At 40.6% G+C, this 27853-nt stretch overlaps 1 protein-coding gene across 5 annotated transcripts; it reads left to right on the top strand.

Annotated features, from left to right (window-relative positions):
* Positions 1 to 13: 13 nt before the first annotated feature.
* On the top strand, positions 14 to 26046 carry TATDN3 (TatD DNase domain containing 3). Of its 5 annotated transcripts, none has more exons than XM_010366095.2 (10): positions 14 to 168; positions 3005 to 3037; positions 4437 to 4510; positions 5041 to 5125; positions 10432 to 10494; positions 12037 to 12146; positions 12313 to 12368; positions 15271 to 15383; positions 19019 to 19096; positions 24414 to 26046. In XM_010366095.2, exons 1-10 carry the CDS (start codon positions 103 to 105, stop codon positions 24555 to 24557), a joined length of 822 nt encoding a protein of 273 aa, XP_010364397.1. In that variant the 5' UTR covers positions 14 to 102; the 3' UTR covers positions 24558 to 26046. The 5 variants fall into 5 exon arrangements, with proteins under 5 accessions (XP_010364397.1, XP_010364396.1, XP_030792211.1 ...); XM_010366094.2 differs by having other exon boundaries at positions 19016 to 19096; XM_030936351.1 differs by lacking the exon at positions 15271 to 15383.
* Positions 26047 to 27853: the final 1807 nt, after the last annotated feature.

Below are 27853 nucleotides of genomic sequence, written 5' to 3'. Positions count from 1 at the left end.
GTGTAACTAGCATGCATCCGGCTGGAAACTCAGGACGCTGCAGCTGAAACGTTCCGGCTCCTGCTCTGCGGGCGCGTCTAAGGCCGCAGCCACGGGGGTGCAATGGGAGCGGCGCGCGTAGGGTTGGTGGACTGTCACTGCCACATCTCCGCCCCGGACTTTGACCGCGTATGTGAGGGCGATACGGGGCCCGAGGGAGCGGGGAGGACCCCGTCCTTTCCCCTCGTGTTATCTTTGCTCTCCTCCCTTGGGACGAAACCCCATATCCCCCGCCCAGACCGTTGTTTATGGCCATATGACCTGCCCCTCATTTCCCTATTCCCTATTTAACCTCAGACATACCGATTTTTTTTTTTCCTGATTCAGTCGCGGTAAGCTATTTCCACAAGGCGTTTGTTTGCTCTTCTGAGTTACTGAAATCGTTCTCCCACCTGCCCTTGGCTGGCCTGTTTTTCCTCTCGGGCCTGTCACCTCCTGGCTGAGATGCCACTTTTCGTGGGAAGCGGTCCTTGAAACGCGTTCAAATCCGGGAGAGGTCGGGCGCGGGCTCACGCCTGTAACCCCAGCACTTTGGGAGGCCGAGGGGGGCGCGGCGCATCTCCTGAGTCTAGGAGATCGTGACCAGCCTGGGCAACATGTGGACACCTCAGTCTCTACAGAAAAAAAAAAGAAACCAAAAAAACAAAAAAACAGAAATTAGCTGGGGATGGTGGCGCTTGCCTATGGTCCCAGCTACTCGGGAGGCTGAGGTGGGAAAATCGCTTGAGCCCGGGAGGTGGAGGTTGCAGTGAGCTGAGATCACGCCACTGCACTCCATCCTGGGTAACAATGAGACCCTGTCTCAAAAGAAAGAAAGAAAGAAAAAGGGGGAAGGGGGAAGGGGGAAAAATTTCACAAATGGGGGAGAGAGGCAAACAAAAAAAAAATACATGGCCGGGTGTGGTTGCTCTCACTTGTAATCCTAGCACTATGAGAGGCCGAAGCGGTTGGATCGCTTGAGCCCGGGAGTTTGAGACCAGCCTAGGCAATGTGGTGAGACCCTGCCTCAATTAAAATAATAATACACACATAAAATCAGTTACAAACTGTTTTACCCATTACATGGGAAACTAGAGACTAACAATAGAGGAGTAAGGGGGGTTTTATTTCAGGGGGAAATCCTCCCAGGAGCTGACACTTAAGGCTGAGAAGACAAGGAGCCACCCAAGCAAGGGGCTGAGTGTATGCTAGTTAGGGAAACAGGTTGCAGGCCCCCAGACAAGCTAGAATTTGGCACATTTCAGTTGCCAAAAAGCTGAGTGGAGCTTGATGAGCTAGAAAGAGAAAGGCATGAAACAGAACTGGGGAGGTTTGCAGGGGATAGATGAGGTGGGTCAGTAAGGAATTTGGATTGCATTTGAAGCACAATGTGGATTCATTAAAGGGCTTTTTAAATTTTTTATTTATTTTTATTTTTTAGATTGAGTCTGCCTGTGTCCCCCAGGCTGAAGTGCAATAGCATGATCTCAGGTCGTTGCAATCTCTGCCTCCTGAGCTCAAGCAATTCTCCCGTCTCAGCCTCCCAAGTAGCTGGGATCATGGGTGTGCGCCACCATGCCTGGCTAATTTTTTGTATTTTTAATAGAGATAGGGTTTCGTCATGTTGTCCAGGCTGGTCTTGAACTCCTGGCCTCAAGTGATCAACCCTCCTTGACCTCCCAAAGTCCTGAGATTACACAAAAATGGATAGGCATGATGCTATCCATTTTAACACCGTTTTGCTGCTGTATGGCAAATGGATGGAGAAGAGTGGAAGCTACAAGACTAGTTAGGAGGCTTTTGCAGTATATAGGCAAGAGATGTTGGCTGTTGGTACTATGATGATAGCAGGTGAGTTTGAGATAAATACATGGATTCAAGATACATTTTAGAGGGAGAATCCACAATAAGTACTGAAGAATTGAATGTGGATAGCAAGGAAAAGGGAGGAATCAAGGATGACTCAGATTATTAGCTTGTGCTATAGGGAAGATGGTGGTGCTGGTTTACTGAGAAAAGGGAAGACCAAGGTCTGAAGTGGAGGTGGGGAGGTCAGCAGAAGGAATAGGTTTGTGAAGAGAAAATAAAGATTTATGTTTGGGGCATATTGGGAAACCTAATCCCATCCAAATGGAGATGTCATAATTTTTTAATGTGAGTCATAGGTTCAGGAGAGAATTATAAGCTAAAGATAAAAATTGGGGACTCAGGCTGGGTGCGGTGGCTCCGCCTGTAGCCCCAGCACTTTGGGTGGCCGAGGTGGTGGATCGCCTGAGGTCATGAGTTCAAGACCAGCTTGGCCAACATGGTGATACACCATCTCTACTAAAAATACAAAAATTAGCTGGGTGTGGTGGCGGTCGCTTGTAATCCCAGCTACTCTGGAGGCTGAAGCAGGAGAATCACTTGAACCTGGGTGGTGGAGGTTGCAATGAGCCGAGATCGCACCATTGTACTGCAGTTGGGAGACAAGATGAAACTTCATCTCGAAAAAAAAAAAAAATTGGGGACTCAGCATAATGATGATATTAAAACCATGAGAGGAAGTGAGATCACTCAAGGCAAGTACAGAGAGAGGAGCAGAGGTTCTTGAATCCAGAAAGAGGAAGGGGAGCCAGTCAAGGAGACTGAAAAGTAGCCACCAATGAGAGAGTGGTATTGCAGAAGCAAAGAGTGGAAACCATTTCAAGAAGGAGGGAGTAAGCAAATGAGGGATTCCAAATGCTGCTGAGGAGTAGAGTAAGATGAGGACAGATAAATATCCTGTATATTTGACAATAGAGGCTTCTGTTTTAGTGGTGGGAACAGAAGCCAGACTTTACTGAGAGCAGGAGTAAACAGGAGGTGGGTCAATGTAGGCTCTTTGCTTTCCACTGCTCCATTCGTTGCTATCATTGTCATTCTTTGTGTATGTCATTGACATATACAGTCCAAGATTAGTTGCTTATTCATCTAAAATAATGGTGATTTCTTATGCTTGTTTTAGGATTTGGATGATGTGTTGGAGAAAGCCAAGAAGGTAAGTCAGTATTTGTAATTGCTCTTTTGGTTTTTTATTTTAACTATCATTTCAAGCAAAAACAGCTTGAAATTTAGATATACTACCTTGATGTTGTTTCAGTAGTTTATAGTAAGTAGCATTTTTTATTTTTATTATTTTATTTATTTATTTATTTATTTATTTATTTATTTAGATGGAGTCTTGCTCTTTCGCCCAGGCTGGAGTGCAGTGGCGTGATCTCAGCTCACTGCGACCTCCACCTCCCAGGTTCAAGGGATTCTCCTGCCTCAGCCTCCTGTGTAGCTGGGACTACAGGCACGTGTCACTGCACTCAGCTAATTTTTGCATTTTTAGTAGAGACAGGGTTTCACCATGTTGGTCAGGCTGGTCTCGAACTCCTGACCTCAGGCGATCTGCCCACCTCAACCTCCCAAAGTGCTGGGATTACAGGCGTGACCCACTATGACCAGCCAATGTTTATTATTTATAATTAAAATAGAGACAAGGTCTGACTATGTTGCCCAGGCTGGTGTCAAACTCCTGAGCTCAAGCAATCAACCCACGTTGGGCTCTCAAAATGCTAGAATTATAGGCATGCGGCACTGCTCCCAGCCTAAGTAGCATTAATTAAGTGTTTGCTACATGCCAGGCACTGAACTAAGGCCTTTCTCGACTTTACCTCATTCAATGTTTCACAGCAACCTTCTGAGGAAATTACTAATTTGTAGCCAACCATTCCCCATTTTTATAGATGAGGAATCTGTGGTCTAGAGATTAGTGACTGGTCCGAAGACATATGCTAGTGAAATGATAGAGATGAGTTAGTCTGAATTCAAAACATGTGCCTATAGCTACCATGCTCAACAGCGCTATGAAACAAATTGGTCCATCTTTCAGTTTTTAAATTCAAATGATTCTGGAGATCTGGGTTATATTATTAAAGTTTTCTGAAATGTTTTGATTTGCTTAGAAAAAGTATTTTTTGGAAGTGTTTATGAAATTCACTGTAACTAGCATTCTGTGACCATCTCAGAAAATAATACAGCCAGAAATGGTTGTAGTGCATTTTTACATACAGGTAACTTCCACTGTGGCACTTAATTAGGAATGTGGGCTTTGGACATATATAGACCTGATGACCCTGAGCAAGTTATTTGACATCCAGAACTCTGTCTCCTGATCTATACAGTAGACTACAGCCTACTTTACAGGTTTCTGTAAATTAAATGAGGCAATATTTATATGGACTGAATGTAGGGCTCGAAACATAGTAAATACTCAATGATAGCCCTTCTGATTGTATTGATGAAGCATGGGTGAACAAGGATAACTAAAATGCAGAGAAAACGTTAAATTTTGATATATTTATATTAAATGTATATTGTTTGGAACTCTATTCTTTTTTTTTTTTTTTCAGGCCAATGTTGTGGCCCTTGTGGCAGTTGCCGAACATTCAGGAGAATTTGAAAAGATTATGCAACTTTCAGAAAGGTGCTACTTTTAATTAGGATTTTAAAGGGTTGCTAATAAGAACACAGTTATGACATCCAGTTTATAATATCAAAGATCCATTTGTAAAGAGAATAAAGAGGAAAAAGCATTTTAGCATAGCCCTGAAAACAGATTATTTTCTACTTATTCTTTTTTTTTTTTTTTTTTTTTTGAGAGATGGAGTCTTGCTCTGTCACCCAAGCTGGAGTGCAGTGGCGCAATGTCGGCTCACTGCAACCTCTGCCACCTGGTTTCAAGCAATTCTCTGCTTCAGCCTCCCAAGTAGCTGGGACTAAGGCATGTACCACCAGGCCTGGCTAATTTTTATATTTTTTGTAGAGACAGGATTTCACCATGTTGGCCAGGCTGGTCTCAAACTCCTGGCCTTAGGTGATCCACCTGGCTCAGCCTCCCAAAGTGCTGGAATTACAGACATGAGCCACCATGCCTGGCCTCTACTTATTCTTTAGAATACATTGTAATATACTAGTCTACTATTCTTGCTTTCTCAATTGGTTCTACATTTTTAGGTATAATGGGTTTGTCCTGCCATGCTTGGGTGTTCATCCAGTTCAAGGACTTTCACCAGAAGACCAAAGAAGTGTCACACTAAAGGTAACAGTCATACAAAACAGGAACCATTAAAAACAAACAAACAAAAGAATTATTTGACTCAGTAATCCTCCTCTTTCTAATTTATATTCTCAGGAAATAATCCAAAAGAAGGAAGCACTACGTTCTTTAACAAAGATATTTGTTGCAACATTATTCGTAATAGAGAAAAAGTAGAAACAACCTAGAGGTTCAGAAATAAAGGAATCATTAGTTAAGTCGTAGAGTGTTAAATATAATGCATTTATAGAAAATGAGGATTATAAAGTGTATTATAGCACATGGAAAATGCTTACTGTATAATATAGGGAGAAAAGCAGGATACCAAATAGCATATTCACTATGAGTGACATCTACATAAGCATATATTCATACGGAAAAGACTGGAGAGAAAACACAGAAATGATAGTAATTGTGATGATCTGTTAGGAATATGTGTAACTTTTTTCACTTTTTTTGGTACTGTAGTCATGTTGCTTTGGTAAAAAAAAGTGATAGAATATCTAGAAAAAGAAAGATACAAATTCAGAGGTGCCATATACTATTAGGGAACAGATGAGTTCAAGTAAGTAGTATTATCTTTGAACATAGAACCATTGTTACAGGATTGCTCTCCAGCTATTAAATTGTACTGATTTTGTACCTGCTCTAAAAACATCCTACCCACACGGTCTCACTGACTCACAGTAGTCGGTATGTCTTATATTTCACACTTGTCTCTTGATTCAGCATCAGGAAGATCCACAGTTTCATGAGTGCTTTATTGCATAATGGGCTTGATAGCCCCATTTCAAAGAAGTAATGACTTTTTGTTACCTATGAATAAATTGAGATATAGTGCCATTTAAAAAATAATCACGTAGGCCGGATGCAGTGGCTCATGCCTGTAAACCCAGCACTTTGAGAGGCTGAGGTGGGTGGATCACGAGGTCAGGAGATTGAGACCATCCTGGCTAACATGGTGACACCTTGTCTCTACTAAAAATACAAAAAATTAGCCAGGTGTGGTGGCATGCACCTGTAGTCCCAGCTACTCAGGAGACTAAGGTGGGAGAATCACTTGAACCCAGGAGGCGGAGATTGTAGTAAGCCGAGATTGCTCTACTGCGTTCCAGCCTGGGCAACAGGGTGAGACTCCATCTCAAAAAAAAAATAATAATAATAACAATAATATAATAATAATAATAATGTATCTCTGTTTCTATATTAAGATACCTTAGGTAGCTCTACTTATTTCAAAATAAAATTCATGACTGGGTGTGATGGCTCATGCCTGTAATCCTAACACTTTGGGACACCGAGGTGGGAGGATCACTTGAGCTCAGGAGTTCAAGACCAACACATGGTAAGACTCCATCTCTCAAAAAAAATAAAATAGAAATAAACAAAATAAAATTCATTCATTTCAGGTAAAAATGCTTATCCTGTAGCTATCCTGAATTGTTAAATATGATAAAATTAGCTACATTGCCAGATAGTCACAATTCTACAAATGTGGAATCATAGCAAGGCAGCGCTTCTTTCATTTATGTGTGGATTTATACTAATAGACATTCATTTAGTTAGGTAGTCAACCAGTGTGTACTGAGCACCTGCTACAAGCCAAGCACTGCTGTCAGCACTGCAGACCCAATAATGAGTAAGATCCCTCTCATGGAAGCTAGATTCTAGATGGTGCAGACAGACAGTCAACAATTACATCAACAGGAAAACTTTCGATAGCACTAAGTGCTTTGAAGATAGTAAAACAAGTTTATGTAGTAGGTGTTGTGGATGCTGGTTGTTAGATGATGTCATCAAGGAAGGACTCTCTGGTAGTGACAATTGAGCTGCAACCTGAATGTTACAAAGGAATCGGCCATGCAGAGAGAGGATCAGGGTGTTATATGCAAAGGAAACAGCAAAGCACAAAGGTCCTAAGGCAGGAATAAGCTCAATGTAGTCAAGAAACAGAAAGAGGGCTGATATGGCTAGAGGAAGAGAGGAAGTGATAGTGGTAAGAGGGATGGGCGGAGATCTCATACAGGACCTTGTTGGATTTTAGTTTACATGCAGTGGAGGGTTTAATGTGAGAAGTACCAAGATGTAATTTATGTTTTAAAAAGATCCCCTCGGCTCTGGCAGTAAAATGAGTCTGGTGAAGAAAAAAAAAAGATCCCCCTGGCTTTGGTATGAAGAATGAGTTTTGAAGAGGGCAAAAAATGAAAAGGGGAAAAAGTTAGAAGGCTACAAATGATGGTGGATTAGACCAGAGTACTAGCATTGGAGGTACAGAAATGACTGGATTTGGCATATATTTGGCATTAATATAGAGTTGATTGGACTGCTTAACTTACCAAAGCAATTAATGTGCCAACAGTATGATAGGTACTTCTTTTTTTTTTTTCTTTCTGAGATAGAGTCTTGCTCTGACACCCAGGTTGGAGTGCAGTGGCGTCATCTTAGTTCACTGCAGCCTCCGCCTCCCTGGTTCATGTGCTTCTCATGCCTCAGCTTCCTGAGTAGCTGGGATTACAGGCATGCACCACTGCACCCGGCTAATTTTTTGTATTTTTGTAGAGATGGGGTTTTGCTATGTTGGCCAGGCTGGTCTTGAACTCCTGGCCTCAAGTGATCCACCTGCCTTGGCTTCCCAAAGTGCTGGGATTACAGATGTGAGCCACCATGCCCAGCCGATAGGTAATTCTTGATTATCAAAGCAGATATGAACCCATCGAATGTTGTGATAATCCTCTGGAATAGACTAGAGATGAGCAGAGTTAGCCCTGTTTTATTCCAGTTGCACTTGTAGTCCATACTGCAGTTTAGTTTTCTCCTGCAGATTAGATTATAAACCCCTTTAAAACAGGAAGTATGCCTTTTTGCACGTTTACAGGCTTCTAAAATATGTGGTACAAAGCTAGGTATGTAGTAAGTATTCATCAAATTAACTTGTTTTATAAGATGAATTGCCTAGCATCACACAAATCCTTTTAACATATTCCTGATTTAATTAATTCATTCAATAACTATTATTACCAGGCACAGTTTAGGCACTGGGGATGAACCACAATGAACTGTGGTGAACCACAATTCGCTGGTGGCATTCTGCTGCACCTGCATGCAGGGTATTCGCTCTCTGGTTAGCCACTGTTGTCTATTTGTCCCACTTCACTAATTTCTGTTAAACACCTGATCCCTGTTCTAAAGGTTCTGAAGACTAAACATTTTCTATAATAAAAAAATCTATTATAATTATTTAAAATCATTCTGAATAAATCTCTTTGCTTTGATCCCTTTTGCCCTCCTTCCTTCTTTCATTCATTCCCTTTTTTGTCCCTTCTTCCATTCTTCCTTCAGCAGCATGGTGGAAACAGCATGCATGAGCTTTGAAGTCAGAGGGCCCTGGCCTACGGACTTCTGTGATCTGTGGCACATTACTTACCTTCACCAAGTCTGAATTTCCTCATTTATAAATGATGAATAATTATATAGTAGTATTACGCCCAATCATAAAGTATAGGGGTATATAATCTTTTTTGTACAAAAACCATAATAGGGTGGGGTGCTATGGCTGACTCCTGTAATCCCAACACTTTGGGAGGCTGAGGTGAGAAGATTGCTTGAGGCCAGGAGTTGGAGACCAGCCTAGGCAACATAGCGAGATCCCATCTCTACACAAAAATTAAAAATATTAGCCGGGCATGGTGGCACATACCTATAGTGCCAGCTACTCGGGAGGCTGAGGTAGGAGAATCGCTTGAGCCCAGGAGATCAAGGCTGCAGTGAGCTATGATCGCACCACTGCACACTCCAGCCTGGGTCATAAGCTGAGACGCTATCTTAAAAAAAAAACACACACACACAAAAGTATAATAGAACCATTAGCTGTTAAGGAACTTGAGACCTTCTGAAGGGAGTGGGGATAGAACTGAGGGCAGAAATAGACCTACAAATAGCCTTATAAATATGTTTACACCTACTAAAATGAAATGACAAAGACTATACACACAAATGCATTTGTACATATTAAATAAGTAATATGAGTTATATTCTACTATTAATTTTTATTTATCATTCTTGACTTGCTGAAAGCTTCCAAATCTATTTTATTAGGAGTTTGAATAGTCTCACTATAAATCTGTTTTGCTTTTTCATAGATAATACATATTCCAAGAGGCATGGTCTTTTCTTCATCTGATCTTCCTCCAAGTGTGTAATTTCTGTGACTCAGGCTTTCTAAGTGTTAGACATTTCCTGGATGATTTCTCCTACTTCTCCAGTCCCTCTGAGATCTCAGAGACATAGAGTAGTTTGGATGTGTGATATGGAAAAAGCCTTGCCTGGAACTGTTTAACCTACTCAGCTTGTTGTCAAATAGCTTTTCTGACATCTAGGGTCATATACCCATCATTTTTCATGACAATGTTAATTCTTCTTCAAGTCTACTAGAATGTATTTCAAGTCTACTAGAATATATTTCAAGGCCTTAACTTACCCTCCTTCATCTTTGTTCTCTCTCATAGTTGCAAAATCTACTCCTGTTCCTCTATCATCTGCTTTACCTTCCTTTTCTTAATTCTGTCTTGTTCTGATTATCCTCAGGAGAAATACTTTGCAATCTATATATCCTGAAACTAAAATGTGCAATGTAGTCTAAAAGGTATCTAGAAGCAATTTTCCATATATTTGTTTTCCCTACCTAAGAAGGGAACCCTCACAGGGCAAATTATCCTCAGTGGAGAAGGTAATATCATTGAAACTAATGGTACACAGCTACTTCAATATTCAACAAACATATATGAGATACTCATTGTTTATATTGCTGGGCATTTAGGACAAGTAGTCAAAGCAGGACTAAAGACAAATGAAATCAGTGAAAACAGTGCAAAGAAAGTATGGGATTATTATTATAAACTCACCAACCAGACGAATTCTAAGGGGAGAACACAACAATGCAGTCGCAAAGCTCACATGCAAAGATGACTCCCTGGTGGTTTGCCTCTCTTTTTCTTAGTGATTTCAGAATGTCCAAATGCCTCCTAAATGTCAGGAAATAACCCCTAAACAGAAGGCAATGTTTAAGTGGTACTCTTCATAAAAAGTCATATTCTTGTAACCTGAATGGGTATGGGATATGTTTCTACTCAAATTTACAGGTAGAGGTACTCACCATTATAGAAAGATTACTATTGCTAGTTCTTTGACTGCTTAAATGGATTACATGTATGTAAAGCACCAGGATAGCATAGCACCTAGCACATAATAGGAGCTTGTGAAATAGCAGTTCCCTTCTTCCATTTTAACAATTTTACTTTTTTTCCTCCCAGGATTTGGATGTAGCTTTGCCCATTATTGAGAATTATAAGGATCGGTTGTTGGCAATTGGAGAGGTAAATACCCACTAGCTGATCAAACGACTTCTAATTCAGACTTCTATATGATATATGAAAATAATTTTTAGTTCAGTATTGGTGATTATAACTGACTTGTATAATTATGTTCACCCTACTTAGCCAAATAATAATTTGTTGATACTTCTTTAATAAGCAAGAAAACTTGGGGATGAAACAATCAAAAGCCTTGCCATAGGCCTACCTTAATTGGAGAAAAATAATAGCATTTCTAAATACTTTGCTTTTTTTTCTTGTGCTTAAATATGGGTCCTTGCTCTGGTGAGTTAATATAGTATCCATAATTCTTGATAAGTAATTTAGAAACACACTTTAAATGGGCTAGAGTTTGTAATTAAAGAACTTTTTTATTTAAATATTTATAATTGTGATTTTTTTTTTTTTTTTTTTTTGAGACAGAACCTTGCTGTGTCACCTAGCCTGGAGTACAGTGGTGCAATCCCAGCTTGAGTGCAGTGGTGCAATCCCGGCTCACCGCAACCTCCGCTTCCCAGGTTCAAGTGGTTCTCCTGCCTCAGCCTCCTTACTAGCCGGGATTACAGGCATGCACCACCAACCCAGCTGATTTGTTTGTATTTTTAGTAGAGATGGGGTTTCACCATGTTGGCCAGGCAGGTCTTGGACACCTGGCCTCAAGTAATCCACCCACCTTGGCCTCCCAAAGTGCTGGGATTACAGGTGTGAGCCACCACGCCGGGCCAATTGTGAAATATTTTTATTACTTGGTAATAAATTCCATTTTTAATTAAAGACAAAAGATAAGAATAACACTTAAATTCAAAATATAGATTATAGAATGCATGCCAAAATAGTCCCAGGAGAAGGAGTCACCTGTAGTCTGTGCCGTCCAATATAGTGGCCACTTAACAGCTCCTGAGCATTTGAAATGTGACTGCTCTGAATTGAGATGTGTTATAAGTGTAAAATACACTGTGTATTTCAAAGTTTTAGTACCAAAAAGGAAGAAAAAAGACTGGGCACGCCTGTAATCCCAGCACTTTGGGAGGCCAAGGCACGCTGATCACTTGAGGTCAGGAATTTGAGACCAGCCTGACCAACATGGTAAAACCTTGTCTCTACTAAAAACACAAAAATTAGCTGGGCGTGATGGCAGGCACCTGTAATCCCAGCTACTCAGGAGGCTGAGGCAAGAGAATCGCTTGAACCTGGGAGGCAGAGGTTGCAGTGAGCTGAGATCGCGCCACTGCACTCCAGCCTGGGTGACAGAGCCAGACTCCATCTCAACAAAACAAAACAAAAAAAGGGAATATAAAATAACTCAATATTTTATATTGGCTGCATGTTTAAAATAATAATATTTGGGATATATTGGGTTAAAGTATCTTAAGATTAATTTCACCTGTTTTTGTGAATTTTTTAATGTGGCTACTAGAATTAATATTTTTATGTGGCTTGCTTTTCTGCCTCACATTATATTTCTATTGGATAGCGTCAATCCAAAGATCTCCTTTGAGGTTCCTTAAACTTAAATATGTAATATCTTTTATTTTTCTGCTCTAGGTTGGACTAGATTTCTCCCCTAGATTTGCTGGCACTGATGAACAGAAGGAAGAGCAAAGACAAGTCCTAATCAGACAGATCCAATTAGCCAAAAGACTAAATTTGCCTGTGTAGGTTAATTATTTTTTTATGTTAATAGCTATAGAGCAAATTAAATAATGATCAGAGTTCTCCTGAAATGGAACTCTACATTTATCTTTCTCTGAACTACTTTAGTAGATCAAAAACACTACTTTCAGGGTGGTACTTAAAAGAAATGTTGTTGTCGTTAAACAGAAATGTGCACTCACGCTCTGCTGGAAGACCTACCATCAACCTTTTACAAGAGCAAGGTATTTCATTTCCTGAGAAAAATAGGCCTAATTTCAAGTTTGACAATTCCAGTTTATGTTCTCACAAAGCAAGCCATGTTTTAATCTGATTTCTTGAAGGGCAGGGGCAAGAAGGGGGGTGAAAATCATCTAAGATGATATTGCAGGTCAGGCTATTGTTTACAGGGTTTTCAGTTAATTATCATATTTCCCAGGCCCAGACAGATTAAATGAAAAGTTGAATAAAATAATTTATGTCCCTGAATTTAAAAATTAGCAGCTTCATAAAAAACAAAGCAAAGCAAAATTAGCAGCTCCAGTTTCTTTTATTTATTTATTTGTTTATTTTTTGAGACAGTCTTACTCTGTCACCCAGGCTGCAATGCAGTGGCGCAATCTCGGCTCACTGCAACCTCTGCCTCCTAGGTTCAAGCAATTCTCCTGCCTCAACCTCCCATGTAGCTGAGATTATAGGCACCCACTATCACGCCCAGCTAATTTTTGTATGTTTAGTAGATCTAGGGTTTCGCCATGTTGGCCAAGCTGGTCTTGAACTCCTGACCTCAAGTGATCCACCCGCCTCAGCCTGCCAAAGTGCTGGGATTACAAGAGTGAGCCACCGTGCCCAGCCTATTTTATTTTCTGAGACACAGTCTTGCTCTGTTCCCTAGGCTGGAGTGCAGTGGTACAATCTTGACTCACTACAACCTCCACCTCCTATGTTCAAGCTATTCTGCTTCATTCAGCCTCCCAAGTAGCTAGCAGTACAGGTGTTCGCCACCACACCCAGCTAATTTTTGTATTTTTAGTAGAGATGGGGTTTCATGATGTTGGCCAGGCTGGTCTTGAACTCCTGACCTCAGGTGATCTACCCACCTCGGCCTCCCAAAGTGCTGGGATTACAGGCATGAGCCACTGTGCCCGGCCAGCAGCTCCAGTTTCTTAATCAGCTCAGTCAGCTGATTAATGAGGAAAAGGTTAAAAAAAGAAGGGCTATCACACAGCAATCACATTGGGTTACTGTTTTGTATGTTTTCCAGGTGCTGCTTCAGAAATGCAGAATTTACAGAAATACAGATTTTGGCCATCATACATAAACACACTCTTTTTTGTTTGTTCCTAAAGTAAATTTACATCTTATGGCATTATTTTTCAAGATTTTAAAGGTACCGTCTACAGTAAGAAATATAGTTTATTTTGAGACTCATATTTACATAAAGAAAGCTAACAAAAGTTTAACAAGCAATCCATATATGTGTATGTATAGGTATGTGTGTGTGCTACATACACACACACACACATATATACATATAAGCACTCATTATTGGTTGTGACCTACTAAGTTGGTTTCATAACTTACTTATGGTCATAACTCTCTAATGGTCATTCATAACATTTGAAAAAACTCTGTCAAATAATAAAGTAAATGTAATTGCCTGCAACTAGAAATCAGTGATGAATAGTTCTGAAGTCACTGAAAGCATGATTTTTATGCAGGCTGAGCAGCTACCCTTTAAGAACTGGGGATAGTTTTATGAAGCCCATTCTATGGAATTTGTGTCACTTAGTTCCCCGTTTCTTCTTTCACTAGCATTTTTGTTAAGATAATCCATTTGACTGCCTAAAACCCTCCTGTGAGAAACAATTAGACAGCTCACAGACTTCTAGAAAAGATCTGATGGTGCGGGAAATTTATATTTGTCTTTAAAATTGAATATTTCTCCTTTTTTTTTTTTTTTTTTTTTTTGAGACTGGGTCTCACTCTGTTGTCCAGGCTGAATTGCAATGGAGCAATCTCTGCTCACTGCAACCTCCACCTCCCGGGCTCAAGAGATCTTCCCACTTCAGCCCCACAACTAGTTGGGACTATGGGCACACACCACCACACCCTGCTAATTTTTTGTGTGTATATTTTTAGTAGAAACTGGGTTTCACCATGTTGCCCAGGCTGGTCTCAAACTCCTGAGCTCAAGAGAGCCTCCTACCTCAGCCTCCCAAAGTGCTGGGATTACAGACATGAGCCACTGTGTCTGGCCAACATTATTGAATATTTCAATTTTATTTTGAAGATTAAGAATTTTCTCTATCTATCTATCTATCTATCTATCTATCTATCTATATATATATATATTTTTTTTTTTTTTTTTGAGATGGAGTCTCGCTCTATTGCCCAGGCTGGAGTGCAGTGGTGCAGTCTCGGCTCACTGCAACCTCTGCCTCCCAGGTTCAAGTGATTCTCCTGCCTCAGCCTCCCAAGTAGCTGGGATTACAGGTTCCCACCACTACTCCCAGCTAATTTTTTTGTATTTTTAGTAGAGATGGGGTTTCACCATGCTAGTCAGGCTTGTCTTGAACTCCTGACCTCAAGTGATCCGCCCACCTCAGCCTCCCAAAGTGCTGGGATTACAGATGTGAGCCACCACGCCCGGCCTATATATATTTTTATTAGTTTATTTTTTGAAACAGAGTCTCACTCCAATGCCCAGCTTAGAGTGCAATGGTGCAATTGCAGCTCACTGCAGCCTTGACATCTCAGGCTCAGGTGATCCTCCCACCTTAGCTTCCTGAGCAGCTGGGACTATAGGCCTGCACTACCATGCACAGGTAAATTTTGTATTTTTGTAGAGACAGGGTTTCACTATGTTGGCCAGGCTGGTTTCGAACTCCTGGGCTCAAGTGATCTACCTGCCTTGGCCTCCCAAAGTTCTGGGATTACAAGTGTAAGCCACTGTGCCTGGCTTAAAATTTACTATATTTTTATTCCACTCTTTGAACACTGTACATTTATCCACCCTTTAGAAGTTATAAAACCTCTTGTTTATATCCTAGTGACCAATATTTACTTAAAATTTCAGACTTCTGTCATTTAATTTGATTAATGGGAAATAAAATGGAATTCTGCCTTATCTTTCATTTTTGAAAGGTGCTGTCAAGGTACTACTGCATGCATTTGATGGTCGGCCATCTGTAGCCATGGAAGGAGTAAGAGCTGGGTACTTCTTCTCAATTCCCCCTTCTATCATAAGAAGTGGACAGGTAAATTTTGTCATTGAAACTCATCTAACACTTTATGAAATAAAATTTAAAACATGAGCTTTTATTACATACTTATGATACTATTCTAGTTACTTTACAAAAATTAATCTTAGGTCTCTACCTCACATATATATAAAAATGAACTCAGAAATTAATCAAAGACTTAAACATAAAACCAAAATAAGGCCAGGCACAGGGGCTCACGCCTGTAATCCCAGCCTTTGGAAGGCTGACACGGGTGGATCACCTGAGGCCAGGAGTTTGAGACCAGCCTGACCAACATGGTGAAACGCTGTCTCTGCTAAAAATACAAAAATTAGCTGGGCGTGTTGGCATGTGCTTGTAATTCCAGCTACTCGGGAGGGTGAGGCAGGAGAATCACTTGAACCAGGAGGTGGAGGTTGCAGTGAGCCGAGATCAAGCCATTGCACTCCAGCCTAGTCAACAAGAGCAAATCTCCATCTCAAAAAAAAAAAAAAAATAGTAAAAATTCCTAGAGGAAAACAGGCCTTAATTTGTGTGACTCCTTGATTAGGCTGTGGTGTCTTAGATAGGTCATTAAAATCATAACCAAAGAAAAAAATGTATTGGACATAATCAAAATTTAAAATTTTCACAATAAAAAATTTAAGACTTTTATAATTCAAAGCACATTATCACAAAAGTGAAAATACAACCCTTAGAAAGATAAAAAATCTTTTCAAACCATGTATCTGATAAGGGTCTAGTATCCAGAATATATAAAGCACCATTACAACTCAATAAAAAGACATAACCTGATTAAAATATGTGCAAATTATTTAAATTAGATATGTATCTAAAGAAAACATACAAATGGCCAATAAGCTCATAAAAAGATGCTCAACCTCATTAGCCATTATGGAAACAGAAATCAAAGGTACAGTGAGAGATACCACTTTATACCACTAAGTTTGGGAGTTCCTTAGAAACGTAATAAAATTACCACGTGACCCAGCAATTCCACCCCTAGGTAGATACCCAAAAGAGATTGAAACATATGTCCACACAAAAACTTGTACATAAACGTTTATAGCAGCATTATTCATAATAGCCAACAAGTAGAAACAACCTAGATGTCTGTCAGCTGATCAATGGATAAATAAAATGTGCTATATCCACACAGCGGAATATAAAGTCATAAAAAGGAATGAAAAGGAATAAAGTCATGAAAAGAAATGAAGTACTGAATCATGCTACAGCATGGATGAACCTTGAAAACATTATGCTAAGAGAAAGCGACCAGATAAAAAAACCACATCTTGTATTATTCCATTCATGTGAAATGTTCAGGTGAGGCAGATCTATAGACACAAAATAGATTAGTGGTTTCCAGAATTTTGAGGAGAAGGATAATAGGGAGTGACAGCTAATGGGTATGGGGTTTCTTTTTGGGGTGATGAAAATATTCCAGAACTAGATAATGGTGATGATTGTACAATTTTGTGAATATAGCAAAAAACACTGAATTGTATACTTTTAAAGAGTGAATATTATGGTATGTGAATTACAGCTTTAAAACTTAAAAAACTAGGCTGGGCGCAGTGGCTCACACCTGTATCCCAGCACTTTGGGAGGCGGGCGGATCACAAGGTCAGGAGATCTAGACCATCCTGGCTAACACGGTGAAATCCCGTCTCTACTAAAAAATACAAAAAATTAGCCGGACATGGTGGCAGGCACCTGTAGTCCCAGCTACTTGGGAGGCTGAGGCCGGAGAATGGCGTGAACCCAGGAGGCGGAGCTTGCAGTGAGCTGAGATCATGCTACTGCACTCCAGCCTGGGCGAAAAGTGAGACTCCATCTCAAAAAAAACACCAAAAACAATTAGCCAAGTGTGGTGGTGTGTGCCTGTAGTCCCAGCTACTTAGGAGGCTGAGGTGGGAGGATGGCTTCAGCCCAGGAGATAGAGGGTTCGGTGAGCAGAGAATGTGCCACTCCACTCCAACATGAGTGACAGAGCCAGACTGTGTCTCAAAAACAAACAAAACCCTTAGATTTATAAACATAAAGCTTTGAGTGCCTTAAAGTGGATGTTAGAAAGAAACACTGAATGTGATGAGGGTGGAGAAACAACAGAAATCACTTCCTTGTTAATGTTGGCATGTGATAACAGATATTTGGATTTCTGCTTGCTGGGTGTACCTCATTTTTGCTGTGGTTACTATTTTTTGGTTTCCCCAGAAGCTTTGGATAACTTCTAGGAATTAGTGTTTATATTTTAACATAACTTTTAGTAGTGGAATTATGAGAACATCCAGTTAGCATTTATCAATTGAATTGTTTTTTTGAAGCAGAGTCTCACTCTGTCGCCCAAGCTAGGGTGCAGTGATGTGATCTTGGCTAACTGCAATCTCCGCCTCCCAGGTCCAAGCGATTCTCCTGCCTCAGCCTTCCGAGTAACTGGGATTACAGGCATGTACCACAATGCCTGACTAATTTTTTAATTTTTTTTTCCACTCTTGTTAGGCTGGAGTGCAGTGGCGTGATCTCAGCTCACTGCAACCTCTGCCTCCTGGGTTCAAGTGATTCTGCCTCAGCCTCCCAAGTAGCTAGGATTGCAGGCGCCCGCCACCACGCCCAGCTAATTTTTGTATTTTTAATAGAGATGGTGTTTCACCATGTTGGCCAGGCTGGTCTCAAACTCCCAACCTCAAGTGATCAGCCTGCCTTGGCCTCCCAAAGTATGGGATTACAGGTGTGAGCTACCACAACTGGCCTATCAATTGAATAGTAAAAAATAATTTTTTTTTTTGAAATCCCAAAGTATGGGATTATAGGTATGAGCCACCACACCCGGCTTAATTTTTGTATTCTCAGTAGAGATGGGGTTTTATCATGTTGCCCAGGCTGGTCTCAAACTCCTGGTCTCCAGTGATCCACCCAGCTCAGCCTCCCAAAGTACTGGGATTACAGGTGTGAGCTACCACAACCGGCCTATCAATTGAATAGTAAAAAATAATTTTTTTTTGAGGCAGAGTCTCACTCTGTTGCCCAGTCTGGAGTACAGTGGTGCAATCTCGGCTCACTGCAACCTTGCCTGGCTAATTTTTGTATTTGTATTTATATATTTTTTTATTTTTTTGAGACAGTCTTGCTCTGTTGCCCAGTCTGGAGTTCAGTGGCATGATCTCGACTCACTGTAACCTTTGCCTCCTGGGTTCAAGTGATTCTTCTGCCTCAGCCTCCTGAGTAGCTGGGATTACTAATAGGCGCCCACCACCATGCCTGGCTAATTTTTGTATTTTTATTAGAGACGGGGTTTCACTATGTTGGCCAGGCTAGTCTTGAACTCCTGACATTGTGTTCTGTCTGCCTTGGCCTCCCAAAGTTCTGGGATTACAGGCGTGAGCCACCACGCCTGGCAATTTTTGTATTTTTAGTAGAGACAGGATTTCACCATGTTGGTCAGGCTGGTCTTGAACTCCTGACCCCATGATCCGCCCACCTCGGCCTTCCAAAGTGCTGGGATTACAGGCGTGAGCCACCACGCCTAGCCTAAAGCATAAATTTTAAGTTCTTGCAGAATAAAATGCATTATTAGCATGTCAATTTAATGCTCTTTTTCTTTATTTCTCATGTTTTAAACTTACCTGCTTTTTCTTTTCTCTAAGAAGCAGAAACTTGTGAAACAGTTGCCTTTAACTTCTATATGCTTAGAAACAGATTCACCTGCACTAGGACCAGAAAAACAGGTAAATGGTTTTCTAATTTCTGTATTATTTAGATTGTATCTTTCATTTGAGCTCTTTTCAATTTAGCTGTGTTTCTCATTATAGTGTAAATACAGTGGAATCCTCATATAGTGCTAGATTAAGGGCTTATATTAACTTTATTTCAGGTCTTTCTAAATCTAGCTGTTGTGCTCCAGAGAATATTATTTGATAATGGAGCATGTCCTAATGTATGTAATAATAAGAGTCAAACCAGTATAGTAAAAAGCACAGTGTATGCAGTCAGAAAGACAAATTCAAATCCTCTTGTCTACCTACTAGCTGACTTTGGGCAAGCTACTTAATCTCTCTGAAACTGCTTTTTCATTTATAAAATGTGGGTAAAATAATAAATACATTAAAATATTATGGTGGGCTGGGCACGGTGGCTCACACCTGTAATCCCAGCACTCTGAGAGGCCAAGGCAGGCGGATCACCTGAGGTCAGGAGTTCGAGACCAGCTTGACCAACATGGAGAAACCCTGTCTCTACTAAAAATACAAAAAAATTAGCTGGGTGTGGTGGCACATGCCTCTGAAATCACACCTACTCAGGAGGCTGAGGCAGGAGAATTGCTTGAACCCAGGAGGCGGAGGTTGCAGTGTGTCGAGATCGCGCCATTGCACTCCAGCCTGGGCAACAAGAGCAAAACTCTGTCTCAAAAAAAAAAAAAAAAAAAAAAATTATGGTAAGTACTATATGACGTAATGTATGTGAAAGTGCCTAGCAGTATCTGGTGTACAGTAGGTATTCAAGGAATGTTCATTTTTCCTCTTTTAGTTAGCATGTTATAGTGAAGTTCTATTTCTTTCAATACAAGTATTGATACAGTCATGGGTTTATTTATATGATCTTTGCTGTTAGTATCTCTTTTTGTTATTGTAAGCCACAAAGAATCATATTTTAAATTTCACTCTCTTTAATATTACTACTATTTTAAATTATAATTTTCTGAAAGTAAGCCACAGTATATGCTTTATTTGCTTTAGGCAATACCTATTACAATGACCTCCCAATGTGCAGTTTAATAAGTGCCTCTGACTACCCATCAGATCTGTGTCTCTATGCCTGCCAAATTCAGAGAATTGGCACTCAAAATTTAGAGGTTTGGGAACAGTAGCAGTTATTATCGGTTTATTCAGAAACTATTATTATATGTGATTGCAGTGTGAGTTTTAACTAATTGATGTTCAATAATTTTTTTTTTTTTTTTTTTGAGACAGGGTCTCACTCTGTCACTCAAGCTGTAGTGCAGTGGCGTGATCACAGCAACCTTGACTTTCTGGGTTCAGATGATTCTCCATCAGGCATGTGCTACAATGCCTGGCTAGTTGTTTTGGGGTTTTTTGGTTTTTTTTATTTTTGTTTTTGAGACAGAGTCTTGCTCTGTCAGCCAGGCTGGTGTGCAGTGGCGCGATCTTAGCTCACTGCAATCTCCACCTTCCGGGTTCAAGCAATTCTCTTGCCTCAGCCTCCCTAGTAGCTGGGATTACAGGCTTGTGCCACCACACCTGGCTGATTTTTGTATTTTTAGTGCAGATAGGGTTTCACCGTGTTGGTCATGCTGTTCTTGAACTCCTGACCTCAAGTGATCCGCCTGCCTTGGCCTCCCAAAGTGCTGGGATTATAGGCATGAGCCACTGCACCTGGCCATTTTTATATTTTTTGTAGATACGAGGTTTTACCATGTTGCCCAGGCTGGTCTTGAACTCCTGGCCTCAAGGAATCCTAGCCTCCTGTCTTGGCCTCCCAAAGTGCTAGGATTATAGGCGTGAGCCACTGTGCCCGACCTTTATTTTCTTTGAGACAGGATCTCACTCTGTGGCATAGGCTGGAGTACAGTGGCGCAATCATAGCTTACTGCAGCCTCCACCTCCTAGGCTCAAGTGATCCTCCCACCTCAGCCCCCACCTCCAGTAGCCACCCAGGCTGGTCAATTACATATTTTTATAAATCAGCTATTATAAGAATGTAAAGCTGGGTGTGGTGGCTCACACCTGTAATTCCAGCACTTTGGGAGGCTGAGGCGGGTGGATCACCTGAGGTCGGGAGTTCGAGACAACCCTGACCAACATGGAGAAACCCCTGTCTCCAATAAAAATACAAAGTGAGCCAGGCGTCGTGGCGCACACCAATAATCCTAGCTACTCAGGAGTCGGAGGCAGGAGAATTGCTTGAATCAGGGAGGCAGAGGTTGCCGTGAGCCCAGATCACACCATTACACTCCAGCCTGGGCAACAAGAGTGAAATTCCATCTCAAAACAAAAAAAGAAAGAAAAAAAAATGTAAAATATAGAGGAATGGGAAAGTAGAGGATCACACTAGTTTTTCCTGTTTTGGTGTAGAACAGAATGGTACAGAATTGCCACTTTGATTAGTATAAAATGGAAGGAAAGGACCTAGCATTATTCTTCCTAAACAGGAATAAATTTTGATGGCTGTTGTAAGTCAGTTTTATATTTATATTTAGTTGATTTGACCAAAAAATGTGAGTTTCTGGCATAGTGCCTTGTGCAAAGTAGGTACCAGTTGAGAGCATCCCTAATCTGAACATCCTAAATCCAAAATGCTCCAAAATCTAAAACTTTTTGATCATCAGTGTTGCACTACAAATGGAAAATTCCACAAATGAGTACTTAACAAAACTTTATTTCATGCACAAAATAATTTAAAATACTGTATAAAGTTACTTTCAAGCGATGTGTGTAAGGTGTATATGAAACATAAATGAGCCCAGGCACAGTGACTCATGCCTGTAATCCCAGCACTTTGGGAGGCCAAAGCGGGCAGATCACCTGAGCTCACGAGTTTGAGACCAGCCTAACCAACAAGGACAAACCCTGTCTCCACTAAAAATACAAAATGAGCCGGGCGTGGTGGTGCATGCCTGTAATCCCAGCTACTCGGGAGGCTGAGGCAGGAGAATTACTTAAATCCAGGAGGCGTAGGTTGCAGTGAACTGAGATTGCGCCACAGCCCTCCAGTCTGGGCAACAGAGGAAAAAAAAAAAAAAAGAGAGAGAGAGAAATGAATTTGTGTTTAGAATTGGTCCACATCCCCAAGATATCTTGAGATGCATATGCAAATATTTTTAAAATTCTAAATTTGAAACCCTTCTGGTTCCAAGCATTTTGGGTAAGGGATACTCAACGTGTACTCAATAAATATTTTTTGATAAATGAATTTCTTAACTGCATATTATTTTTGTTAAGTAAAATGTATCTGTTACAGAAATTAGAAAACACAGAAAATCATAAACAAGAAAATAAATCATCTGCCACCCAAAGGTTACCATTATAATATAGTAGCTAAGTCCATAAACTCTGAAGTCAGATTGCCTGGGTTTAAACCCCAGCCAGGCTACTTACTAGCTGTTTGGGATTCCTTCTTATCTATGAAAATAGGGATACTAGCCGGGCGCGGTGGCTCAAGCCTGTAATCCCAGCACTTTGGGAGGCTGAGACGGGCGGATCACGAGGTCAGGAGATCGAGACCATCCTGGCTAATACGGTGAAACCCCGTCTCTACTAAAAAATACAAAAAACTAGCCGGGCGACGAGGCCGGCGCCTGTAGTCCCAGCTACTCGGGAGGCTGAGACAGGAAAATGGCGTGAACCGGGGAGGCGGAGCTTGCAGTGAGCTGAGATCCGGCCACTGCACTCCAGCCTGGGCGGCAGAGCAAGACTCCGTCTCAAAAAAAAAAAAAGAAAATAGGGATACTATTAATAATAGTACCACAGAGTTATTTTGAGGATTAAATGGGAAATTCCGTGAAAAGCTTAGAACAATGCCTCATCTACAGAAAACACTAAAGTTTGTGTGTTCTTTCAGACTTTTTTTTCTTTTTTTTTTTTTGACATAGTCTCACTCTGTCACCCGGGCTGGAATGCAGTGGCACTATCTCAGCTCACTGCAACCTCTGCCTCCCGGGTTCAAGCGATTCGCCTGCCTCAGTCTCCCAAGTAGCTGAGATTACAGGTGCCTGCCACTATGCCCAGCTAATTTTTTTGTATTTGTAGTAGAGACAGGGTTTCACCATGTTGGCCAGGTTGGTCTCTAACTCCTGACCTCATGATTTGCCCGCCTCGGCCTCCCAAAGTGCTGGGATTACAGGCGTGAGCCACCACGCCCAGCCTTCTTTCAGACTTTTTTATGTTCATTTATGTATGCACATATATTTCATAAAAACAGGATTAATTTGGACATATTATTTTATAACTGATCTTTATGTGGTAAACCTCTGTATATATATATTTTTTGTTAATTTTTTTTCAATAGAGACAAGGTCTCACTATGTTGCCCAGGCTGGTCTCATACTCCTGAGCTCAAGTGATCCTCCAACCTCAACCTTCCTAAGTGCTAAGATTACAGGTATAAGCCACTGCACCTGGCTGAACCTCTGTGTATATTAATAAACATAATTTTCTTCATTATGTTTAATAACTGCATAATATTCCAGTATGTGAGTTTACCATATTTTACTTGATATTGGTCATCTAGATTGTATTATAAACAACATGATTAACATAAATCTTTGTGCCCATTTTTATTTTTTTTTTTTAGGCTACATTACCAAAGTGGGTTTTTAAAAATTTTAACAGTAATGTTATTCCTCTGAACATTATCATCCTGAGTAGATACTTATTGATAGTAACTATAATAATTTATTTCATCAAATCTAAATGCTACTGATTGTAGAGGCATCATTGTTTACCATTGTTTTATGACCATTAAGACAGAAAAAACACTGCCAGTTATACTATGAAATACCACTGAATCTAAATGAAATATACTATATCAATTTCAGAGATGTTAAAATAGGGGAGGAAATGCATCTTAGAATCAGTGAAACACCAGTACATAATCTATTTCATCTTTCCAATACATGTTGGCAATTCTTGAATCAAACTGTCATGTAGCCTGTGAGGTAGGTGGCCAAGCAGCAGAGCAGTAACTTTTTACAAGCATTCGTGTAAGCAACAAACCAAAGGACAGTTAATCCGTGTGTCAGGCAAGTTACCAAGTGTTCACTGTTTGCAGACTGCTTCATGTGCTAGGAGCTAGGGACTTCAATTGTTAATACCTCAGGGTTCTTTTCAGGAGTGGCGTAGATTTACAGTCAACATTGCAGCCATGCCTCTCTCCCAGCCCTCATCCCCATCTAAAAAGAAAAAAAAAAAAAGGAACCCATCAGTTGTTTTTACCAAACTCATTTTCTTCTGTTTTATCTATAGTCTCCAAGGATCTGCTTCCCTTCAGTGTCATGTTTGACAGGGTGTGTCTGCTGTCTTGTTTCAGGTACGGAATGAGCCCTGGAACGTTTCTATTTCGGCAGAATATATCGCCCAGGTGAAAGGGATCTCAGTGGAAGAAGTTACAGAAGTGACGACACAGAATGCATTAAAACTGTTTCCTAAGCTCCGACACTTGCTCCAGAAATAGCTTCAAAACCATCCATTACAAAATCTAATCAACTGCAGGGGGCAGCATTTGAAAAATAGAAATGTTCTGATGAAGAATCTGAACTAAAAAAGCTGTTTTATAGAGTTATAGAAGATTATAATTGTAGAGAAATATTTCTCTTAGAAATAAAACTGGTCTTGGATCCTGAAACCCTGGGTTCTGATTCTAGCCTTGTGCTGCTTTTCAATTAGCCAAGTTCTAGCAGGATATTGGGGAAATACTGCTGTTTCTTACATTGCCCTTTTATATAGAACCAGCATCTGAACTGGAAACCATTGCTTCTGGGAATGGGAAGAGTGGCTCCCACAGGAAGAGTATAAGCACTCCTGTGATGAAAATGGAGTAGGCTAAAGTATGGTTTTTTTTTTTTTTTTTTTTTAGATGGGGTTTTGCTCTTGTTGCCCAGGCTGGAGTGCAGTGGCACAATCTTGGCTCACCTCAACCTCTACCTCCTGGGTTCTAGCAAGTCTCCTCCCTCAGCCTCCCAAGTAGCTGGGATTACAGGCATGCACCACCACTCCTGGCTAATTTTGTATTTTTAGTAGAGACAGGGTTTCTCCATGTTGGTCAGGCTGGTCTCGAACTCCCGACCTCAGGTGATCCGCCCACCTCGGCCTCCCAAAGTGCTGGGATTACAGGTATGAGCCAACATGCCGGCCTAAAGTGTGATCTTACCACCCAATTTTCTTCCCATAGGATTTAGCCAGTGAAGGGAGAATGTCTGGTTTTCTATGCTATCAGAAATCTCTTTTCTAGGTTTGTAAAATTGAACTTTCAGTACTTCGAATTATTTCTCTTCAAGATAAAAATGCATAAGGTTTTTACACTGATCTTAGATTTTTGACTTACAAGGCCAATGGTTTAAACAATCATTATTAAATACCAAGCCCAAATATTTAGTTAATACACCAATTTTAAGTTGTGGTCCGAATTTTGTCAACATATTTAGAATGTAAATGGCATTATTTAAAGTGTTTCTTACTTCTCTGTGAACAGTAGTATTTTGTATTTTTAAGTTTAAAAATGTTAGTGTAAGCCAGGCACAATGGCATTCGCCTGTAGTGCCAGCTACTCAGGAGGCTGAGATGGAAGGATCCTTTAAGCCCAAGTTTGAGTCAGGCCTGGACAACATAGTGGGATGTGAGAACCTATCTCTAAAAAAAGTCAATAAATAAAAATCTCAAAAAAATTAAAAATCTCAGGTGTAAAAACAGTTCTGTAGATAGATGGTAGTGATGGTAGCACATCAATGTGAAGGTATTTAATGCCACTGAACTGTGCACTTATAAAGAATTAAGATGATAAATTGTATGTTATGTGTATTTTACTACAATTTTTTAAAAAATATAGTTTAACAGGTGTAGTCAATATCAAAATTTGGGTATTTAATCTTGTTAAATTATATAAGCAGCAAATGCTGGAAAAAGTACCTGTCATAGAAAAAAATAAACTTCCTAAATCAATGTGATTTTATGAAATAGATCTTCAATAAATATTTTGAAATGAAGTCATTTATCGAAGAATCAAAACTAGGGCAGATTGTCCAAACCAGACTAAGAAACAGAATAGGGTATTTTATGAGGTATTTCATGACTCATCAGCACGATTATAAATGAAATTCCTACATTTAACAGGAGATTATATTAAAACCAGACTTTTAAGCTCTCTTCCAACTCTTATTCCTTTTTCCTGTTTCCTACCTCCTGTACACATACCCTTTGTCAGACTCTTACCATTAAATCCTTTAAGGTTCAAGTTAAATTACTTCATCTTGCCTCATCACCCCAGCCAGACATGATCTTTGCCCTCTAAATTGTTTAGCCATTTTCTTCATTTATTCATCCATTTGTTTGTTTCAGTTATTAAGCCCCTCCTATAGGTTGCCCACTAGTCTAGGTCCCTAGGTTACAAAGAGGAATAAGATATGGTCTTTGCCCTCAGTTCACAATTTAGTCAAGGAGATAGCCAACTGGACAAGTAATTTCAAAGCAATGTTAGAAGTGCTATTATTAGAGGAACCTCTGCTTACCAGGCCTCTGGTTTAATAAAACATGACTAGAGGCCAGGCACAATGGCTCACGCCTGTAATCCCAGCACTTTGGGAGGCTGAGACAGGCGGATTACTTGAGGTCAGGAGTTCAAGACCAGCCTGGCCAACATGGCAAAACCACATCTCTACTAAAATACAAAAAAAAAAAAAAAAAAAATCAGCCAGGCATGGTGGAACACACCTGTGATCCTAGCTGCTCAGGAGGCTGAGACACGAGAATCACTTGAACCCAAGAGGCTGAAGTTGCAGTGAGCCGAGATTGCACCACTGCACTGCAGCCTGGGTAACAGAGCAAGACTCTGTCCCCTCCGCCAAAAAAAAAGAAAAAAAATGACTAGAATGACCACATCTTAAAGTGAGTAGCTAGGCACTCACAAGGTGGTTATAATATTAATACTTATGGTCTGAAAATAGCCATAAGTATTTTAATTCCAAACTATTCGTACCTGTAATCCTAGCCCTTTGCGAGGCCGAGGCAGGTGGATCGCTTGAGGCCAAGAGCCTGGCCCACATGGCAAAACCCCTTCTCTACTAAAATATTAATATTTTAACAATCTGGGTGTGGTGGCACATGCCTGTAGTCCCAGCTACTCAGGAGGCTGAGGCATGAGAATTGCTTGAACCTGGGAGGTGGCAGTTGCAGTGAGCCAAGATGGTGCCACTGCATTCCAGCCTGAGCAACAGTGAGACTCTGTCTCAAAAAAAAAAAAAAAAAAAATTATGGTCATGCAGGACATCTCCCACCAAGCCTGCAGAATGTCCAGATATCCTGAGTGCAGCCCACTTCACTCAAAGATAACATTAATGAGTAGGCTTAGTTTGAAGGATTAATGTTTATTATAGTACCAATAGCCTTGACTTTTAGTGAGCATGCACATTCCAAGTTTAATCATAGCTCCTTATAGTTTCTTCTAAGTAGAGACACTACCCAAGGACGGTGTGTTCCTCCTGCTTTCTAAGGACTGGCTACTCTTTTTTTTTTTTTTTTTTTTTTTTTTTTTTGAGATGGAGTCTTGCTCTGTCGCCCAAGCTAGAACACAGTGGCACAATCTCAGCTCACCGCAACCTCCGCCTTCTGGGTTCAAGCGATTCTCCTGCCTCAGCCTACTGAGTAGCTGGGATTACAGGTGTGCGCCACCACGCCTGGCTAATTTTTGTATTTATAGTAGAGACAGGGTTTCACCATGTTGGTCAGGCTGGTTTCAAACTCCTGACCTCATGATCC

This window comes from Rhinopithecus roxellana, chromosome 8, assembly GCF_007565055.1.
Source record: "Rhinopithecus roxellana isolate Shanxi Qingling chromosome 8, ASM756505v1, whole genome shotgun sequence".
NCBI classification, from domain to species: Eukaryota; Metazoa; Chordata; class Mammalia; order Primates; family Cercopithecidae; genus Rhinopithecus; species Rhinopithecus roxellana.
Note: the sequence above shows the minus strand (reverse complement) of the source record. Positions and strands in the feature narration are given on the sequence as shown.

Coding starts and splice junctions, on each gene's coding strand:
- TATDN3 (XM_010366094.2), top strand. CDS start 103: ATGGGAGCGGCGCGCGTAGGGTTGGTGGACTGTCACTGCCACATCTCC. Junction 12,147..12,312: donor AAAAGACTAAATTTGCCTGT/GTAGGTTAATTA, acceptor GTCGTTAAACAG/AAATGTGCACTCACGCTCTG. Junction 15,384..19,015: donor CTATCATAAGAAGTGGACAG/GTAAATTTTGTC, acceptor CTTTTCTCTAAG/AAGCAGAAACTTGTGAAACA.